Source organism: Limanda limanda, chromosome 6, assembly GCF_963576545.1.
Source record: "Limanda limanda chromosome 6, fLimLim1.1, whole genome shotgun sequence".
Taxonomy (NCBI): domain Eukaryota; kingdom Metazoa; phylum Chordata; class Actinopteri; order Pleuronectiformes; family Pleuronectidae; genus Limanda; species Limanda limanda.
Window position 1 is genome coordinate 582294 of NC_083641.1, and position 22036 is coordinate 604329.

The 22036-nt window shown below is 39.0% G+C and overlaps 1 protein-coding gene across 2 annotated transcripts in view; it reads left to right on the top strand.

The window, feature by feature from the left end:
* Positions 1 to 19891, top strand: part of fat3a (FAT atypical cadherin 3a) — an 80158-nt gene extending 60267 nt beyond the window's left edge. For both annotated transcript variants that reach the window (XM_061073215.1, XM_061073214.1), the window contains exons 18-30: positions 2868 to 3011; positions 4550 to 4747; positions 5592 to 6393; positions 7595 to 7729; positions 7986 to 8140; positions 9311 to 9556; positions 10163 to 10409; positions 11153 to 11306; positions 12330 to 13042; positions 13458 to 13571; positions 15306 to 15365; positions 15992 to 16027; positions 19266 to 19891. In XM_061073215.1, the coding sequence (XP_060929198.1) occupies positions 2868 to 3011; positions 4550 to 4747; positions 5592 to 6393; positions 7595 to 7729; positions 7986 to 8140; positions 9311 to 9556; positions 10163 to 10409; positions 11153 to 11306; positions 12330 to 13042; positions 13458 to 13571; positions 15306 to 15365; positions 15992 to 16027; positions 19266 to 19891 (3630 nt within the window). The remainder of the gene's footprint in view (positions 1 to 2867; positions 3012 to 4549; positions 4748 to 5591; positions 6394 to 7594; positions 7730 to 7985; positions 8141 to 9310; positions 9557 to 10162; positions 10410 to 11152; positions 11307 to 12329; positions 13043 to 13457; positions 13572 to 15305; positions 15366 to 15991; positions 16028 to 19265) is intronic.
* Positions 19892 to 22036: the final 2145 nt, after the last annotated feature.

Here is a 22036-nt window from a genome sequence, read left to right on the forward strand (position 1 = left end):
CTTTCAACGTTTATAAAACGGATCCAACAAATGAGACAGAAACACAGACAGAGTGTGAACAAAGATTAAAGACTTGTTACCTTGTAGCTTCGCTTTTCATGATATACTGTATATCAACCTGCAAGCTGCATTGTTATAATCTGCAAGGTCATAATGGCCACAAAAATCTAGCTTTTTACTTTGTTTTACCTAGTAGGTTATTGCTTAGCAGCTCTGCTTTTTTAGCTGATTTACAGCAGGCCTGAACCAGTCTCCCTTGAGAACAGAAATGTTCATATTCCTATCATAAAGTATTCATGAGAACAGCCGATGAGCCGGCTGAGCGTGCTCAGAAAGAGAGAAAAGGGGCGTGTGGGGGATCAAAGCTTTTCACTGGTGAAATTGTGTTTGAGGTTACCACACACAGAGCCACAGCTTTCTCTTCCCTCTCGCTTCCTGTGCTGTGTGTGTGTGTGTGTGTGTGTTTACATTTGTTTCATCGACTAATTTCTATACATCTTCCTCTATTTCCTCTTCAGGTCACAGTTGTTAATTACTGACATTAATCTTTTCATACATCTCAGGATGCAGAATACTGTTTAGTTGCTTCTGTTACAATTTTCCACCGTGTGCAATGTGAAGGGAAACAGAAAAATATGCAGCAGCAGGTTTTTTGAAGAAGGATCAACATGCCTGAAGAGTGTGTGTGTGTGTGTGTGTTTGTACTCAAAGGACCAAATATATCAACTAATCATCATGGTTTTTATCTGCTACTTAGAACTTCTTTGTTTGTCATTAAAAAGTCATAATTGATTATAATCTACTGCTATTGTTTATTTTATTAGTTTTATTATGGCAGCTGCAAGATAATTACAAATTCCCACCTATTAAGTTAAATTATAGTCTGGTGGTGTTTTAAACATGGACTCAACCCCCCGGGATACTGACAGCCTGTTTGCTGTCTATTCCTGTGATAATTGATTTCTTGGCCACTTTGAGATAATGGCAACTGCTGTGAACTAAGCACTGACATATTGTCTCCCTTTAAGTTAACATAGCAATATTTGATGAATAGCTGCTTATTTTCACATCTGACAGTTACAGAGCAACAAGATCATTCACTTTGATTCTGTGATGCAACCGCTTCTGTCTCTGAAGTGGCCAAATGTGCCACTTTATTCACCAAAAGCCTGTATTACGAGTCCGGATTTGTGGTTATCAGAGTGACTTCAGGTTTAATTTATGGTTTTCAGTCTTACGAAGCTGGGTCACTTCCTCCCGTTGTAAATCACCATGGTAATAGACACTGCACCTCTACCCTGCCCAAGTTCCTGACTGCTTCATTGGAAGCCAGGGCAATGTCGTCTAGCGCAGCTATATCATTGATAATATATCTCTGAGGAGTTTAGTACCAAGTATTAGAACCTAATTTATACCTGAGTTTAATAAGAAATTGCAGGTCATCCAGGTTTTTATGTCCTTGAGACATGCTTGGAGTTTAGTTAATTGATTCCACTGTTCTGGTTTGGTTGGTAATAGACACACACAGAGTAATACATCCTGCTGTATAGGTTGGAAATACAATACAGACAAACCTCTGGCAGACTGGCAGGGGGAAACAGCAGATACACAAGCACAAGGAAACTCCAGGGAACACAACAGCAACATTAGGTGACGCTTATAGGGTGGCTGTGGCTCCGATGGTAGAGTTGGTTGAACACTAACCGGTTGGTCAGGGTGCTGAAATATGCTATGTGTATTATAGAGTGCTGCACACAGAGTCACTGTATGCAACTGTATGTAAATGGGGGAAAAACTGCAAAAAACTGTCCTGTAATGTGCTTTGAATGGGCATCAAGATTAGAAAAGCTCATTTAGCATAAAATTATGCAGTTTAGATTTGGAAATACAGACTATTTACTGTTTACTGGACAGCTGAGCCAAGAAGACAAAGAGACTTAATACACAAGTGAGGGATACAAAAATGAGAGTCCAATAAACGTGAAACTACCTGTAAAGGGGTAAATAAACAATTTTATTAAATATAGATTAAATAAAGTAATTAGGCCTGGGCTTCAGGCTAGGAAAGTCCTTTGCTCAGGATTCATTCGCAAAAACAAAACATCAGCCTACAAAGGATAAATCTAAAATGATGACTGGACAGCTGAAACTTGGACTATGGGCAGAAAAGGTCTCTGGTTCGTCTCTGGTTCGACTCCACGGAGAAACAACAAAAAGACGAACATGGATTGATCTGTCCAAAAATCCAAGAGGATTCTCCCTACCCTGTCTAGTGCCCCTGAGCAAGGCACCTTACTCCCCTAACATCTGCTCCCCAGGCGCCGTACACGGCTGCCCACTGCTCTGTGTGTCTGGCACCAGATGGGTTAAAAGCAGAGGTTAAATTTCCCCTTGCATGAGTGTGCCTGTGCATGTCTGTGCATGTGTGTGGGATAATAAAATGTATCTTAATCTTAATCTTAAAAATATTCCTCCAGAGATAATTACTTTGGGTTTTAATATTCAATTGTTCCTTCTGCACTGCTACCCTGAGGACAAACTTTACATTTTCACCACAAGGAAAGGCTCTAATAATGGTAAATTCATCACTGGGTGTGTATGTCTAGCTGTTTTAAACATGTTGGATGAATTGAACATGAGGGTATCGAGGATAAACTGTTTGTCCAACTTCAGGTCAACACAAACCACTCTGATCAAATCTCAGTTTTCTATCTCAACAAATTGCTATGATTGAGGCGGCCAGTCCTGCTTTCAAAAAACCAGTTAGTGCCTGTGATATCACAGACTCGAGGATGAGGTTGATTTTTTTTTGTTTTCCATGGTGTGTGGATGTTTGTCATGTACCTTTCATTGTATTTATCCTTTAGGTTTCCAGCTACTCATTGGCTATCAGAGCTCTGGATAGTGGAATCCCACCCATGTCCTCCAACGTGATGTTCATCATAGATATCTCTGACATCAACGACAACCCGCCCACCTTCTCCCCGGCCAACCTCTCTACTGTCATACAGGTAAATCTCCTGATTGATATGATGCTCACTTACAACACAGATAAGACAAGAATGTATTGTTTATTAAAGTATTTAAAGTTATTAGTGAACTATTTAAATTATTTAAACAGCATTTGTATCAGCAGGATTCTGTCATTGCTTTTTGATCCATATAAACGGTTCATCACTATATACTTTATCACTATATCTGTTTTCCACTGTACTACACTATTTACAGTAGCTAGTATAGGTAGCTAGCTGTACAGATTAAACTTTTCCCCAGCTCTTTTATACCCTGAATTACTGCTGAAACTGCTGCAAGGAAATATGCGATGTCCCCAACCTTTAAGCTTGAGTTTAGGCAGAAAATGGGAATATTGCACTGTTGGAGGCAGTTTGAGTAAGAGTTGTTTTAATTGGTCTTAAAATAACAATTAGATTTCCATCATAGGTCGATTTTGGCTTGCAAAATTCATTCACCCTCTCCATTCTCGCCGAGAGATTCTTTCCTCCATTTCACAGAAAATAATAAAATACAAATTCCACAGCCATCATACTGCTTATAATGTATTCCAAAGTTAGTTGTAAGCTAATATGAGTGCTCAGAAGTAAGATTTAGACAAAAAGGAATTTTCCAAAGTTGCTTTCTTTGTTTACAAGACTGTTTAGTTGCTGAGAAGATGCGGATGAATAGTAACAGATATTTCTAGGGTTGACCACAATCTCTACCACAACAGAGTTTGGTTCAATTTGCATTATGCAATTTGCAAGCTTGCCCTGAGAAATTCTGGGACTGAGTAAAATGACATATCTCCAAGTGGAGGATCAGAGTTAGTTATCAAGGATTCAATTATATGACAGAGTGCTACAATTTCTGGTTTGCTGGAGCTATTTAGTTCTGATATGTGCCCCATTACAGCACTAAGACCTCTATGGTTGAAATGAAAGAAAATGTGGTGCTAATCAGAATTGTAATGCAAAACAAAATTGTTTGAGCAGCATTATACTTTCAGCGCAAGAAAATAATAGCGGTTTCCCTTGTTGATCAGTCAAGTGATTGTTAATAATTCCCAAATTCATTTTTATGAAAGAATGAACCTGAACAAGCAACAAAGGTTTCAATATCATAAACTGACTGACGTGAGTTAGAAAAAACAACGGCAACAATTTACACCTTACACTACAATCATTTTTATACTGTTGTGAACTTGCAGTGAAGAGAAACTAGCCAATCACCATGTCTGTCAAACCACAGTGACTTCAGGAAATCAATAGAAAATCAAAGCACACCCTGACTAAAGAAACAATCCTCATTACATAAGATATATTTAGTGACTGCACCACAGATTGCAACAAACTTTAAATTGAATATCAGGCCCATTCACACCTCTTAATTACATCTTTCCTGAGTAATCCGATCTATCAATCAATATTCAGAATCACAAATTGTCTCATAGGGCTTCACAAGGTGCAACATCCTCCAATTTACATTTGATTATTTGTATTGCCTTTAGCCCTTTGATGACACTTGTTGTATGCATGTGTGTCTTGTCCCTCAGGAAAACAAGCCAATTGGCACCACCATCCTACAGTTATCTGTAATTGATCAGGACTCCTCCCACAATGGCCCTCCCTTTGACTTCTGCATCCTGTCAGGAAATGAAGGCAAAGAGTTTGTCCTCGAGAAGGATGGAACACTGGTAACCAATCAAGTGTTCAGAAGAGACCTGGCAACTGAATATATTATTCAGATACAGGTAGAGTTGAACTGTGGTTTCTCCTACAGAGCTGCTGATATCTTATATTAATGGGGTTGTTAGTTATTTATAGATTGTTTAGTCCAGATAGCTCTGTAAATGGTTTCTTTACATTTTTTGTTGTTGTTTATAATTGGATGGAATTGACTTTGAAAAATACCTTCTTTAAAAAGACGGATTCAGTTTAGAATTGGTCTAGAATTGTTTAGTGTTTGTTTCACAGGGACAAATTTACATTTCATTGTCCTTAATAAACTTAGTATGTCCTTAGTATTAAATATAAATTTCATTTCAAGTGTTTGCACTGAATATAGTTCAGTCAACTGACACTTGATATAGTTCAAGTGTCAGTTGAAGTGTAAGTGTCTTTAAGCAGTAAACCTAGAACACAGCAAGCATATGAAACATCAGAGATGATAGCATAAGGTATTGATTGATTGATGAAAGGAGCTGTTGAGGTTCTTGAAAATATTTCATTTGAGAAGCCTTTCAGGACATGAGATTTCTGTAAGAACAACTAGATAAATAAATTTGAACCTGACGGAGGTCCAATTTCCCTTATACAGCAATCAAAACTCTTTTCTTTATTAAGCATCATTTAGAGATAGTTACTCTGGGTTTTTTAACATATTGAGAGAAGCAAAATGTAGAGTTATGGTTAGTTATGGTAAGGTTATGATAATATTAAGTAATATTAAAGTAATTTTAGTTTAAGTTTTAATTAAAGGATACAAGACCTCTGGAAAAATGGTGAGTGCTGCTATCTGCCATCAATAAGCTTCCAGACCAAAGTAACAGTCATCTGTATTTTCTTCACTCTCAATGTTCTCCTTCCTCCTCCCAGGTGAAGGACTCTGGGAAACCTCGCCTGTCCTCCTCCTCCATGCTGACGGTCAGGGTAATTGAGGAGAGTCTTCACCGCCCAGTGGCATTACCACTCGAGATTCATATCATCACTATGGAGGACGAGTTTCCTGGTGGTGTGATTGGCCAGCTGCACGCCACTGATGCTGACCCTTATGATGCACTGACCTTTGGCCATTCTCCCCCGGCCCAGCGCAGTCTCTTTAAGATCAGTCCTCGAGATGGGAAAATAATTGCCCTGGGTGGGTTGGATGCAGGCCGTTACTCACTTAATGCAAGTGTTAGTGATGGTCGCTTTGCCGTGCCTGTGCCTGTGAGTGTACACGTGGAACAGGCAACACCAGAGATGCTGCGCGAGGCAGTGACAGTGCGTTTTGAAAGTGTGGCACCACAAGACTTTGTGGCATTGCACCTGAAGAGTGTGTTGAAGGTGCTTCAACGGGCGGCTGCATCACAGCAGCAAGACATGCTGCACCTTCTCAGTCTGCAGCCAGTTGGTGGGACGCAACAACTTGACTTGCTTGTCGCTGTGGAAACAGAGGAGGGTGGCTACTACAAGGCTGCCTACCTCACCCAGAAACTGAGTGCATTGAGGCGTCAGCTGGAAGAGGTCCTCAGAGTGTCAGCAATCCTAGATAAAAACTGCTCAGGGCTGGAGTGTCGCGGGGCACAGTGTGAACAGAGTATCATCCTGGACTCACACAACCTGGCTACATACAGCACACCACGGGTCAGCTTTGTCTCACCACGCTTTCAACGGACCTCGCGCTGTACATGCAGTGGTGAGTGACCAAATCTGTGCAAGTGATTCAGGCTTTGAGGTCTGAAGTCTCTGTCTTCATATGCGTAATGTTTTCCACAACACAGAGCACATGTAAGGTCCAACTGAAATTTATATTCATCCGAAAAAGTAAAACTCCAACCTTGGAGCAGATCCTCTATTTATGTTTATATGTAAATATGTCTACATATGTCTACAAATGAATAGGCTCAGTAGGTAGTGTGGATTCTTCACTAACAAGAAGGTTGGTGGCTCGACTCCTGTCTCGCAAGCCAAAGTGTCCCTGGGAAATAAACTGAACTATAACTGTCCCTGACGGCTGTGCCGGCAGTGTGTGATTGATGTTTGCCTATAGATGCAATGTATGAATGTGTGTGTGAATAGCTAAACGATACTGTAAAATGCTTTAACTGGTCATCAAGACTAGAAAAGCTCGATAATACAGATCATTTAGCATAAAAGGTAGTCTTTAGAAAATAGACAGTTTAGTTGTGTTGAGATTTTTTCAGATGCCTTTGATGAAATGAATACACTGATGTAGTCGGTTGTATATATGCGTGTGTAATACCGAAGAGCAGGGTGGGTGTAAGGCCAGGAGTGTCATGATTTCATGCACAAAATGCTCCATCACTGTCCGACAAAATGAAAAAAATGAATGAAACAGATCTGTTTCATTCACGTTGTAGATGAAATATCACAAAGATGCATGATCGGTAAATTGTTTGTCTTTTATATAGAGCTTTTCTACTCTTGATGCGCACTCAAAGTTCTTTACAGTACATTTTTTTGCCATTCATCAACACATTCATACACTTCATGGGCAATTTGAGGTTCAGAATCTTGCCCTGCGAAACTTTGTTGAGGTGCAACAATTGTAGTTATAATACACTTATTTCGAAAATCAAATGTATTAATTCATTATGTTATACACAGTGATTTCCCCTTTAATGAATACTTCATGAATTGTGGCAGAAAAGAACACATTATGGGCTAACACTGCTTATATGATCATCTTACTCGAACATGAAAATCAGTACAAGGCGCTAGTTCATTCATGGCCCACAGAGCCCAATAATGATAATTTGAATGAAAAACATATCTGCAGAGCCTCTATACAGAATACCAAAAGTCTTACTAATTGCATGAAATCATACCCCTGGAGTTATGATAACTGTGTGTTTTCTATCTTTCTGTTCGTGTAGATGCCACCTGCGCTGTGCTGACAGAACAATGTGAGGACCAGCCTTGTCCAGCAGACATGCAGTGTGTTTCTATTGAAGCCACCAGAGGGCGATATGCGTGCCAGTGTCCACCAGGCAAACTGGGAGAGTGTGCAGGTGTGTGAGTGTGTATGTGTCAAGGAGGGAAAAAAACATGTAGCCATTACAGATATGTAATGTATGAAAGTAACCCATGTTAACGTACCTTATATTTGCTGACTTGCTGTTAGTTTGAATCACTGTGTAGCTTTTCCAACACAAGGTCAATATCATAACTTACAAGTGTACTGTAATTTTTGTGTCGTGTGTCTGATTGTTCCTCTATAGTTCTATCTTTACTTGATTTATGTATATGTGATTGTTCTGGGTGCAGGTCATTCGTCTCTGAGCTTCTCAGGTAACAGCTACATCAAGTACAAACTGTCTGACTGGTTGCAGACAGAGCTGAAGCTTAGCCTGAGGATCAGAACACTGCAGAGCCGAGGAATCATCATGTACTCACACACAGAGCCCTGCACTGTGCTCAGGGTACACAAACACACAAACACACACGCACAGCGATGTTAGTCAAGACTCTTAGGCTAATCAGTGCTAGAAAGGACATACTGCTGCTTCCTGAATTCTTCAAAAGACAAACAAGCTGAAGGACATTAAGACTTACTTATTAGATGTAATTCTAAAAAAGAAAAAATTTGATATAGATCCTCAGCTCAACTCTCTTGACAACCCCTGAACTATTATTATACTATATTATTGTGTAAATTAACTCAATCAAGCTTACAATTTGTTGAAATATTTTTGTTTGTCAAGATTTTCTATCTAATACCGAGAAAAAAGTCATAATAATACGAGAATAAAGTGGTAAAATTTACGAGAATAAATTCATAATATTCAGAAAATGAACTCGTAATGCTACGTTAGGCTACATGTTATTTCAGAAAAGCAGCCTGTGCCCCATTGTTAAAATGAATGCAGAATCTTGTAAAACTACTTCAGTATAGGTTTTTACAAATAAAAAAATACTGAATCTTTTGGCACATCAGCACCACATTATCTAAGTATCCGTACTTTGAAAAGATTGAACAAGAAACTTGATTTATTCAGCCGAAAAAAACACACAGACTTGAGGAAAATCACCTCTTTTTGGAGTAGAAAATAAATATTTTTTTCTACTGTGGTAAAGTTTGACTTTTGAGATAAATAACTAATAAAAAAAACAGGAAGGAGGTTCTGCTTGTGATTTAAGGAGGTTTTGTTTGTTAGTTTTAGATAAGAAAATCTGAATCTGGAATTTTTAACTTTATTGTAGTGTGTTTTCTCGTAATATTATCACTGTATTCTCATAAAATTACGACTTTATTCACGTAATATTAAGACTTTATTCTTGTAAAATACAGATTTTGTTCTTCACCACCTTATTCACTGTATTTTTACTACTTTATATAATATATAATATTACGACTTTACAACGTGTCATTTTGCAAGACTACGGTAGCATCCTGAGTGACCAATTTAGGTACAATCAAGAAAACACTGAATACACTCTTTCCATGAAAAGAGTGCATTCAAGTTTGTACGTAAGTTTGATAGAAGACGTAATGTAAACAAGAAGATTTTCCGTTGATGAATCTCTCGATTGGATAAAATCCATTGCTCGACAATGAATGTGTGTGCATGTTTGTGTGCTTGTGTGACCAGTTGGAGGAGGGGAAGCTTTGGTTCCAGCTGGCCTGTGGCTTTGGCAGTGATGGAGGTGGTGACAGTCACAACATGTTGGGGATCTCTGGCCGCCGTATCAGCGACGGCAGCTGGCACACTGTGGCACTGGAGCTGAACCGCAACTTCAGCAGCCTGGCGCTGGATGACAGCTACGTTGAGCAACGCCGGGGACCACCGTTCATACAACCACTCTCTCCAGATAGAACCATTTACTTTGGAGCACTGGTCAGTCCATAAATATTTATAGCTACACTTCATGGGTTTTGTATTGGAAGTCACTGCAATTCATGTTAGGGCACCTCACCTTTGGGTTTTCAGAAACACTTTCAGATTGTTATAAAATTATGCTTAAGTACACCTACTAACTGGCAGTACCTAGCATCTGGTAGAAGGTAGAAGTGTACTTGAATGCTGAATATAAGTGTCTAATCATTATTTTGATGTTTGATCAATATCTGATTGCATGACACTTATTTCTGCTCTCTTTGTATCAATGACACAAATACAACATAATACAACATTATCTGTCTCATCCTCTATCATCTGTGTACATGTATAGCTGGGCTGGTTTCTGAACTGAAATATAAATCAACTGCTTCATGAGGAAGGAAAGGCGTTACACACAGTGCTAGATCTCATCTCATATAAACAATGCATTTTCATGATAAACACTGAATGCAAGTACATGCTGATAATAATAACAAGCATCATCATCATAATTGTTATTATTTAAGTAGTCATCTTTACCTCTGAATTCATTTGAGTACATTTTGTCCAGATTTGTATTTTCAGTCGGTCTAATCTGTACATTTCTCATCTCTTTCACTACAGGTGCAGCACCCAAACTCTCGTAGCCTCATGGACTCCCAGAAGGACCCGCGGGTGCTTGAGGGTTTCCAGGGTTGCTTGGACTCGGTCATGCTGAACAACAATGAGCTGCCGCTGCAGAACAAGCGCTCTCGCTACGCAGAGGTGGTGGGACTGACGGAGCTGAAGCTAGGCTGCATCCTCTACCCTGACGCCTGCCAGAAGCAGCCCTGTCGCAATGGAGCCACTTGCACCAGCCTGCCTTCTGGCGGTGAGTAAGAGGAAATACAGCAGCTATTATGGGCATTAGCTCATTGATGCAACATTTATGTATTTACTGTTAAGAAATTCAATATGTTTGTTCTTCAACATGCCAATTATGTGAAGATAATTGTACATAGTGGCACAAGAATAAAACTGGTTAAACTACAAAAGGTGCTTCTCTTGAGATGTAGCATCCAAATAGAATTGTGAGACAGCGTTATCTTCTATCTTTAATAGAGGATTGTCCAATTTATCCTATATATCCTTAGTATTTGGAGAAGTAAACCAGCACTTACAATGGCTGCAACTTGGTTTGGAATCTTCCAAACAGAGACAGCCCAGGTAAGTAGGTCAAGGGTGATCAGCAACTGATGGTTAGAATCCCTACAATGAGCGGGTGAAGTGAATATAGCAGCCGCAGTGATAGCACACAGCAGAGGTGTGTTTTTGTTTTCAAGCTATCTTAGCAAACCTGCAGGCATACTACTGTAAGACTCCCCACATACCAAATATTTTTCATTTTAACTGTAATGAGAAAATCATCATCGGAATTGATGCAGCCCACTGTCGTCTTTTACACAGTGCTAGAAAGGTTGTGACTGTTGTGTGTGTGTGTGTGTGTGTGTGTTCATTATGCTGTGTAGATGATTTTCCAAAGGTGTGATTTGTGTTTTGGCCAAGCAGCATTGTAAACAGTGCTCTGACTGCAAGCCTTTCTCCTTGTCCTCCTTCTCCCTTTCTGACTACCAGGTTTCTCATGCAGTTGTAACCCCCTGTACACTGGAGGGCACTGTGAGATGGAGATAACGGCGTGTGTTCCCAACCTATGTCAGAACAGTGGTGTGTGTAAACCCATTGGCAATGCTTTCCTCTGCAGCTGCAGAAGAGGCTTCAAAGGCTTGACGTGAGTTCCAGTCCAAACATAGACACATTATCTGTCGGAGTTGTCTGTCTCCACCTCAGAGACAATGCAAAACAGAATAATCCATTGAGAATATGTGTCTCATACTGTCTAAAAGGGATGAGGTTTCAGTTTGGTAGAAATATTTTGCAACATAAGAAAATGTTTAGGTATTTTTGGATTATTTATACTAGTTACAAAAGTCTGTTCATCCATCCAGCCATGCATGGGGGCCAATAGCCAATCTCAGCTGACATTGAGCGAGAGGCAGGTTAAATCCTCGACATGTCACCAGCATATCAAAGGGCTGATATCTAGAAACAAAGGACAGTTAACATTGTATGCATGTATGTAAAGGCCTAATTAAAGACTCTAAGCCGTATTCATAATGTAGTATACTACCACCAGGTCCCAGCTTTTATGTGTTCCAATAAGTGATCATTTAATTAAACACAGCTTTAATTAGGAATGTTTTGTAAAAACTTAAATAGTAATGGCCCTGAGGCAATTTTCACAAATCTAAGACAAAGCTACTGAATCAAATGGAAACTCACACAGCAGTTAGCCCAAATTTTTTGGGTTGTACTTCACCTTTATGTAGTTTTAAGTTTAGATGTTGATTAATAAAACATACAAGAACCCTTATGCATGTTATACACATCTGCCTCAAACTATGACATTATAACAGTTTAGAATATATCACACCATGTCTTTATGAAGCTTTGTGGATTTTATAATCACTGATACATTAGTGTTTATATTATGTTAAAATGGTTAAGATCTTTAATAGAATGAATTGTAAAAACAGGTCTTTCCAAAATCAATCAATTTTATCTCTCTCGCCTCCACTAGTGACACTACATTCTGATTTGAATTTGTGCAAAGCAATGGCACAGCCAACTTTTTCATATTCCATGTACAGCATCTTACTTAAATAAAAGCCTTCACCTTTTTTTCTGTGTCCTCAATGCATGTCATTTTACTCTGTTTCTCTTTGGCCTTTGGGACGTGATCTCCATCCTGCAGCTGTGAGGAAGATGTGAACGAATGTGACCGCAGCAATCCAGAGGGCGAGTGTGAGAATGGTGGCATCTGCGTCAACACTCATGGGTCTTTCTACTGTAACTGCACGGCAGGCTTCGTGGGGCAGCGCTGCGGACTGCGCCCTGTCGTCGTCCCCAATATGCAGGCTGGTCCGACTGCGGTCGGTAAAGAGGAGCTGATTGGCATCGCTGTTGTTCTTTTTGTCATCATCACCCTTATCATCCTCTTCATCGCTTTCCGAAAGAAGGTTTTCCAGAAGAACTATTCAAGGAACAACCTGTCTCTGGTCCAGGACCCGGCCACTGCAGCACTCCTCAACAAAGCTAATGGTGTTCAGTTTAAGACCTTACACTGCTCACCCGGAGACCCTCTCAACCTGTACTCAGAGCCAGGGCTGGGGTCCCCAGTGGTGGTGGGGGGGGGGATGATTGGACCCCCACAGGTGCCTGTGAGGCCCATGGCGTACAAACCATGTTTCCAAGGAGACCCACGCTCCACGTTGGAGAAGATGGTGGATGGGTGTTGTGTGGAGCATACAGAGATGAGCACTTTTCACCCAGAATCCCCAAGGATTCTTTCAGGTACCACCAGGAGGGGGGTGGTGGTGTGCAGTGTGGCCCCCAACCTGCCGCCAGTGTCACCCTGTCGCTCAGACTGTGAATCCATACACAAGAGCCCATGGGACAGTGATGAGGGTAAGTATAGGTGTGCACGTGTTGATACTCGCTAGTAGAACTGGTTAGGTGATACTTAATGAAAGAAGATTCAATTCAATTCAATTTGATTTGTATAGTGCCAAATCATAATATACATTTTCTTAGGGCACTTTACATAGAAGCTCAAGACCGTTAAGTTTTTTCATAGAGAAACCCAACAGCTCCCATAGTGAGCAGCACAAATGTCTGAAATGATAAAATGATAAACTAAAGGCATTTAATATCAAAAAGTCAAAGTTTATCTTAGCTTGACATCAAAATGTTGTGCAAAAAAAATCTGGCTACTATTTAACATGCTACGGAGCAGAAAGGAACAGGGACTAGGCATACAACTGAAGGGTAGTAATTCTAATCTACACTCTGTCCCACCTGAATCCCTGATCTTTATCCACAGGTAAAATGGTTGACATGGCTGAAGAATTAACGTGTTTCTCAGGGAGCAACAAAGGCAGTAACTCAGAGGTCCAATCACTGAGCTCCTTCCAGTCTGACTCATGTGATGACAATGGTAAGACACATCTCTCACAACAAGAGCGATTCAGAATCCTAGAATTTCCAACTTCTTCAGTGTGTCTGTGTTTTTTTTCTGTGGGTATTTTAAAATGCTTTGTTTGCTTGTTCTTGGTTAGGTTACACTGAGTGTCTCTGTTATTGAAAGCTTTGCTCATCTAGGTTTATGGGAAATCAGTGGAATCACACACTTGGTTTATATACATTTGTGAGAACACATTTGTGCTATTTTTTGGATCATTAATATATAATACATTTGTATTGTTATCTAATACTTTTCTTTTAAGATACTGCAGTAGCTAATGGTCATCAGTGAGATATAGACATGCTCTAAATAAACTAATGGCACGTTTGTTATTTAAGAAATGGCTTGAGCAGTTCCAGTTTTCATTCCTTGCACTCCAAATAAATATCAATTACAGTTCTGTACTTCCAAATACAAAATTTAAAAAAAAAAGGACAGTCCAGCTGGTGAGATTAAACCAGCAAAATTGGATTTGGACACAGAGCCCTTGGACTAATAAGTCTTATCTTAAATTAATAATTAAATCATATGTTTGAAATATATTATAGACACTAGTGTCTACTTAGACAAGACTAGCTATATTCCTGGGATAACATGGAGCCAGGAAATGGCTCCTGTAAAGTCCTGCAAGTCTTTGTCAAGTAGCAGGTCTTCACATGTGTTGAACTTTTGGGACAAATATACATGTAGTAGATATTTTGTTTACAAATGGACCACTTTAAAAATAATCAAATTAATACATGATGTGGAACAAAACATACTCGGAGGAAGACAAAAATATTTATAGCAATGAAATATTGACTTGATTCACATATACTTAACTCTGGATATTCATTGCTCTTAGAGAATGGGCCCTACTACCCCCTCTAGCACCACAAGCTTGTGTAATGGTACAGTGGACAAACAGCATGGTCAATGACTTTAGTGTCATTCTTCTCGTCAAATTTCCCTCCACATTTGGGGTTACATTCCACATGGCCATAGTGTCCTCACTTTGATTGCAGTTGAGGACATTTGTCATATGTCGGACACATGTCTCTCTGCCATGTTAACCTGACCATAGAGTTCACAAACTTTTTCTCACAACCGTGCATAATCCTTATAATGATTTCTCAGCAGCATAATATTAAGCTTCTCAAATAGACCAAAAAGATTTGACTGCTTCACAGTGGTGTTGGGGGTCATGGTCTTTGTCCTGGAACCATGGTCTTTGTTTTGTGAATCATTTTCACTACATTGTGCTGCTCTCACTTATTTTCTTTTTTTTTGCACCCCATCGCAAACATTTTCACATTTCATCAACTGATTGAACATGTTGCAATTGTCCCTCCTGTGCTTGCTAAAGTCAGATTGGTGTCATCAGATGCTAAAGTGTAGAGATGTAGAAATGTTTGAGTGGCTTTATACTTCATAACCTTGTCTTGTTCTCACATAGCTTTCTTTGCATTCATGGAGATAATTTTCTTTGTTTAGTAATGTCAACCATATCTGTGTACTGTACAGTGTTGTGTGTAAATTGCCCCCAAGCATCAAAATCAGCAGGAAGTCTTCACGGTGTATAAGGCGCTCTAGGCAATCATCTCTGCAGACATGAGTGTCAACCATAAGTAATGCCATAGGTGTGAGGGTACACACCTGAAAACACCATGTTTTCATTTTGAATGACTGCATTTCAAAACTTGTTTCCTCCTTTTTTCCTTCCACAAGCCTCCATAGTGACTGTCATTCGACTGGTCAATGATGCAGTCGACACAATCGAAAGTGAAGGTACCATGTTTCATCCCCTTTGTGTCTATCCTTTCATTACTCCACTCTTCTCTTATCTCAGTCTTGTTATTACAGTGTCTCTTCTAAAAGAGGTATCTTCATTAATATAACCAAGTTAAATACACATGTGTGTAAACTACTGTATCTATATGCAAGTGAACCCCTTTGTGTACAATCAATCAATCAAATTGTAATCATTTTTACAAATTATTTCTTCTCTCGCACATTATCCCAGTCAGAAAGTTTGTCCAACCTATTTTCAGTTTTCAAATTAGTATTTTCAGAATATTTTTTCAAAGATCAGTGATGGCTAACAATGTTCCATCAACAGACAACCATCTGCTGGTTGTCATTGCAATTGATCATCATTATAGATGGTTTCCCTGTTGAGTCCCTGCCTTCTACTCTACTCTACTATGAGTGTTAATTGTTGAGTGAAAACCTGGAATGAAAACCTGCAGGCTGTTTGGTCTTTGTGGCGAATCATCATTCACATTTTACAGTTCCTGTAAAAAAGCAGTGGGGTCAGAGTGCCCAGAGCCTCTTCAACATACATTTAAAATTTAGGACACACTCAGAATCCAATGTTTAAAACTTCTGTGTTATGTTGTTCTTCCATCTGACAGTGTCCGTCATGGACCAAGGTCAAACCTACAACAGAGGTGAAAACCAGCCCCTCTTCCTCTATCTATCTATCTATCTATCTATCTATCTATCTATCTATCTATCTATCTATCTATCTATCTATCTATCTATCTATCTATCTATCTATCTATCTATCTATCTATCTATCTATCTATCTATCTATCTATCTATCTATCTATCTATCCATCTGTCTATCTGTCTGTCTGCAGGGAGTAGACAAAATAAAAAATGTGTGGCTATATTAAGCTGTATCTCAATCAGAAGCATTTTTCAACTTGGAACCTCTCTAGAGCTGAAGTAGGTTGTATGCAATAATTTCATCCATAGACTGTCTTCAAATACTTGAAGTGCTGATAGCACACATGTTTTTAAATGACAAATAATTATATTTAGTCATTTGTCATCAGTTACCCCCAATATTCCCCACTAAAAAGCCAATGGATTGTGAGCCATTTTAAAAATACACAAAAATGGTAACAACAGACCCATCTAAGGATAGTGGAGAGGAGACATAATTGTCTTGTTTCCAATTAACAAAGAGTGTTAGTGTTTGAATCATCACAATCTTGGAATTCACTTATAGGTGTTGACATATATTAAAAACTTAAACCACTTAAACACTTTTTAAAATATTAAAGATAAACCTGTTTTAAATTTTTTATATTTACATAACCAAATTTGAGGAGCTAGTCCAATAATCCAATATTTGTAATTTGTGTAAAATCAGTTGTCTTCGAGTAAAACTGCATTCCTGAGTCTCTAATCTTTACAAACAAAAACAATTATTTTCAGTTTTTTCTTAGGTATTTTTGAGGGGCATTTATCTGACAGGACATAGAATTAAATGTGTAAGGGGACAAACAGAGAGAGAACAGGGCTGACAAGCAGAATAGTTCCGCAAGCCGTAATCAAACCTGGGCCGCTACAGAGCCATGAAGGTATGTCTCTGTATGGTATGGGGTGCCAGCTCCACATACAGCAACTTCTTTGTTGGTGTTTTAGGTAATTTTGTGGCATCCGGTTATTGAATTATTTGTAGTGAATGATATGGCCAAGTGGATGAATGTGTATACACTTTTGAAAAGTGAGATCAGGCGTCCCTTTAATCAAAAATCCAAGAACATTTAACGCCAATCAAAGTTCCATTAATTGTACACGTTCCCATCTATGTGGCTTAGTAACTGCAGACTTGCTTAATGTTTCCCTTGTATTGTATTATATTAAACAGAATATGCAGTATTGGCACAGCTATTGATGTAGTAGACCATTGCATCAGGGGATAGGCTACTCTTGGCAAGTACTTTTACTAAAATACTATATTTTTTAAAACAAGAACTTACTTTTACTGTAGTAGAAATTTAAATATAATACTTTTAGTTTTACTTGAGTCCATTTTAGTCTGTTTATTTTATTTTTTACTGAAGTTAAATAAATCCACTGCTGGATATATTTGTCCTATAAGGTAGCTCCACATAAAGACTAATGGTATATGACCACTGTGATGTGGTGAGATGAGACTCATTAACCTAGTCTTCCTTATGCATCAGGTATAGACAATTTATATTTCTGCTTAAGACATCATCTGTCTCCAGTATATAACTTAATTCCTTCACCTTGACAGAAGTAAGCCACACAAAGGCAGATGTTATTTATTTGAAGAGGATTGTATTCATTTACACATTTTACTTTTAAACATATATATTTTTTATTACACTCAACTTTTTAAGGGAAAGCCAATTGCCAAAAAAACAATAAATGAGTTACACCTTTAGAGAAGTACTCTGAGCTCTGTAACCTGAAGCCAACACCCAACTTCTATTACAACCACATGGTCATAAGTGGTTGGTCCTCTATCAAGCCCATAATCATTAAAGCTAGGCCATCTTAATTATTTTTTTTAAATGTCTACCCCTGTATCTCTCTACCTCTTTACATCTGTGTACATGTGCCCCCACCCCACCACCCCATCATGCTTAGCTGACTTGGCAGCCCAGGACTGTCACTCAGACCCCCCCCTCCTCCATACCCCCAAACGGTCCCCGGATTTTTGCCAATTATTATTCTTTGGATCTTTTTATCTTTTGATTGTTATGTACGGGTTGTTGCTTGATGAGGTTTTCACAGCTTCAGTCTTCAGATTGTTTGCATTCTACTTTGATGCATGGATATCTTTGTTTGTTTTGTCATTGCTTTTGTTTTAATTTCACTCACATGTCCTCTTAAATGACTTTAGTTAAATGACTCTTTGTTTCTTTGTACATTGTCTTCTTGGTCAGCCAAATCTTGTGATTAGTTTCATCATTTAGACTCTTAGCTCCAGTGCTAATAACATAGCATATCCTAATTGGGTTTTATTTAATTTCTATACAGGACATGCTCTTATAGGTCAAGAACTCTCCTCCTTTCTAAATGCTTATACAAAATTTGGCTACTAATTCATCTTTTTTGCTTGAATCTGGAGACAATGTATGTTCCAGTAGTACTCCAGTATTCCCGCCTCTTTACATTGCTCAAATCTCTTATACGCATGATCGAAACATTTGTAGTTCTAGTTCTGGTGTTCCAATTTAGGCATCACAGCATCTGTTTTAGCCCCTAGTTAGACATACGAATATTTTAAGATCTGAGAGAAAGCGGTCTTCAGTAAGTCACTTCCCAGAAATTTTTTAAATATCATCTCACCAGGGCTCTGATGAGGAGGTTTTGCTTTGGTGGAACACATCGACTAAGCTGATTGTATGGAGGCTTATTCAATATATTCACACTGCATTTAAGTGTTTGCCAGTGGCAACATGATGCATCTGAGCTAGCAACCCATTATCCACACAAAGAGTAGATTGCTACACTGACCAAAAGGACAATCTACCAGCTATTTGTTGTATCCTTCTAACATCCAGAATCATATATTGCAATTTTTTCTTCAACATGGCTTGATTGCTGCAGTTATTCATGATGATCTTAGCATGCTGTGACACCTGTGACCCTGACCCTTAAAGGCTTCTATTGTGCATGTTACATACCTCCATAGACATAAAATGTTTTCTGTACAGGTTGTGCCATGTCATATACTTGACCTTCAACACCTATGTGTAATGTTGATGTTACTGAGTTCACTGTGCGTGTTGCATTCTCAGGGCATGTTGCTGCACAGTTCTACATTGATGAAACCAGTTTGTTGGCTCAGCCACATCGGGGGCTGTTCATTTTTTAAAGTACTGGTTAGAGTTAGTAACCATCTGCCCTTCTATTGTCCAGCATATCACTGGGACACATCAGACTGGATGCCAAGCACCAGGCTGTCAGACATTGAAGAGGTGCCAAGCTATGAGACCGGTCCTGGCAGCGAAGTAGCAGGCTCAGTGCCCCGACTTGGAGGAGGCACACGTGAATTGGAGTCAGACTACTACCTGGGGGGCTACGACATTGACAGTGACTACCCACCTCCTCATGAAGAAGAGTTCTTGAGCCAGGACCAGCTGCCACCTCCGCTGCCCACAGGTGAGGACTATCCAGAGCCCTACGCACCACTGCCCACCAATCCACCAGCCTCCAAGGAGAGCAACCTGAGCTCTGGAGGCACTGGGCATCAGCATTCCAGGCCACACTTCCATCCCAGTCAGTACCTACCTCCTCACCAGCTACCCGTTGGGGAGGCACCTCATGGGGACTTTAGCACTTGTGGCGTAACCCCAGGAAATGGGGACACTGATGACTCTGTATCACCAAATATGCGACTGTCTGTTGGAGCATCATCAGCCTCAGACATGTCAGCTCCCTGTGGGCTGGATGATTCTGAACATGGCAGTGACTTTGATAGTATGGACGAGCTTCGTCGAGGGGTGACCATCATCACTGACTCACAGCAGCAGACTGAGGTGTGATTTATTGAATGGGTCAGAAGGAGCATAAGATTAGTGTGGATGTAAGGAGATGCACAAGTGGTTGTTAACACAGGTGAATAAATGCTTTGTCAGCAACACTAGGTACTGCTACAACCACATTCTGGAAGAATAAAATTGAGATCACAAACTTAAAACTGAATTTTACTTGTTCACGCAACCCTTTCTAGAGATGTAAATGGTGTACGATACCAAGAACAACTTATTTACTGTGTGTCACATCTGTTAAAAAACTATCCTATTTCAATTGGTAGTCAATTGTCATGTGAGAAAAATGGTATTGAGAAAGTGAATGAGAAAGACAAATCCAAAAGAGGTTGAGAAACATTGAATGAAGAGAAAGGACAATCATGAAAGTGAAAGGGTTGTTTAGTTCCCTGCTCCTTCACAGAAGCCCAGCGGACCATTTTTTTCCAAAAAATAAACAAACAAACAAAGACAACACAATTTCCATTTTCCGTCTTGGATTTGTAACCTGTTGTGGTGCTCCAAGCTTGTACAGACTTGTAAAATAGAATGACCTTACAGGGGAATAAGTATGAAACAATTTTCTGGCCAACTTATCAAAAAGCCATTTTTTCTTTTTAATGTGGAATGTGCTTGCTCCTTTTCTAGAAGTATCAAAGCCCCATCAAGTCAGAACATTTCATTGATCGTATGTAAGTAGCACAAAATGTCCATTATGTCATCATTATTTCAATTGCCTTATCTTTTGTGATGAAGCCAATAGCTGATGTAGTTTCTGATGTATTTCAAAGCCTGTTGTCTCAAGATCACAAACCAGATTAGAGTATTTATATTTAGTGTTTAAAGACTAGGGCAAGTATTTTATGCTATTATCAGCCAAAAATTTTCCTAGGTTTATCAGGACGTTTGAGTCATTGAGAAGCATAAATAGCTAACCAGCTACTACACATGCAATGCCATTGCACTGTAATAACAACAACAATGTCTAATGCTGCTCTATTTCTCCTGACTTTTAATTGTAATGGACTAAATTTATACTGAATAGTTTGAATAATATTCACAAATAAATGCAGACAAACGAAAACATTGTGTGTTTATTAAATGGTTTATCTTCAAATAACCAAATAGTTAATTAGTATCACTGAGACAGAAATCCTTTGAAATATATATTAGTAACCACAGCTACTCTTAGCTTCATTTTGTTCTGTTTTATCTATGTTGCACTAATGTTTTGTTTTTCGGCTTGTCATGGTGTTTTTGGTTAAATACAGTGGTGCCATATTAACAAATCCTGCAGGTGGCAGTATGCCACTATAATTGTTCTTTTCGAAGCAGCGAAAAGAACAATTCCAAAAGGTTAAAATGTCACTTCAGAGGTGAAAACCTTCGGGAAAAAGAAACAGCTGGTTATTCTGTAAAGCTGAGTTTTAACGTATACGCAATTTATTTCAAGACATCCATGTGGAGTAGATACATTGCTAAACTCTTGATTTCCGTGTTTTCTGATACTTACTTCTCACCAAATTGTCAGACAAGTCGCTCACTAATGGCTAAGCTCCCATCCAGGGACCAGTACAGACTGCTTCAGATCATCACTGTATTGTTCTATACTGTAGAACTGCCTTATCCACTTGGATATACAGCTACGTTTATCTTTGTAAAAGATGTATGTTTGTGTTTAAAACTCTGTACAGTGTACATGACTAGGATGTTAAAATGCAGATTTTGCAGATATGGAATCCTGGGCAATCCTGAGCTGCCAAATGAGCTTGTTTTTGATTGTTTGATATGAATGTGGACAGTAAGAGACTGTGGAATATCAAATATGTTCTCATCATTCTTATTCTGCCACTGACTTGCTCAAAGTTAATTTTAACTCTTGTAGTATTGCTTTTGAATTCAACAGAAAGCCATTTCAATACTATATGAGTATTGCACATTAGTGAATTCAGACATTTACATCCCATATGACGTTTTGCATCTTGTTATCGTAAGCAGGGGATTTTTTTGTTTAATTCTCTCATGCTGGATGTTTTGATACATTTCTAAAATTATTTTCAAATATTTGTTTTCAAAGACATTAGGCAGTGTCAAAAATATGTCTCCTGTCTACAGAAACTGTGTATAAAATTATAATCTTTTTTTTTATTACTTTTTTTA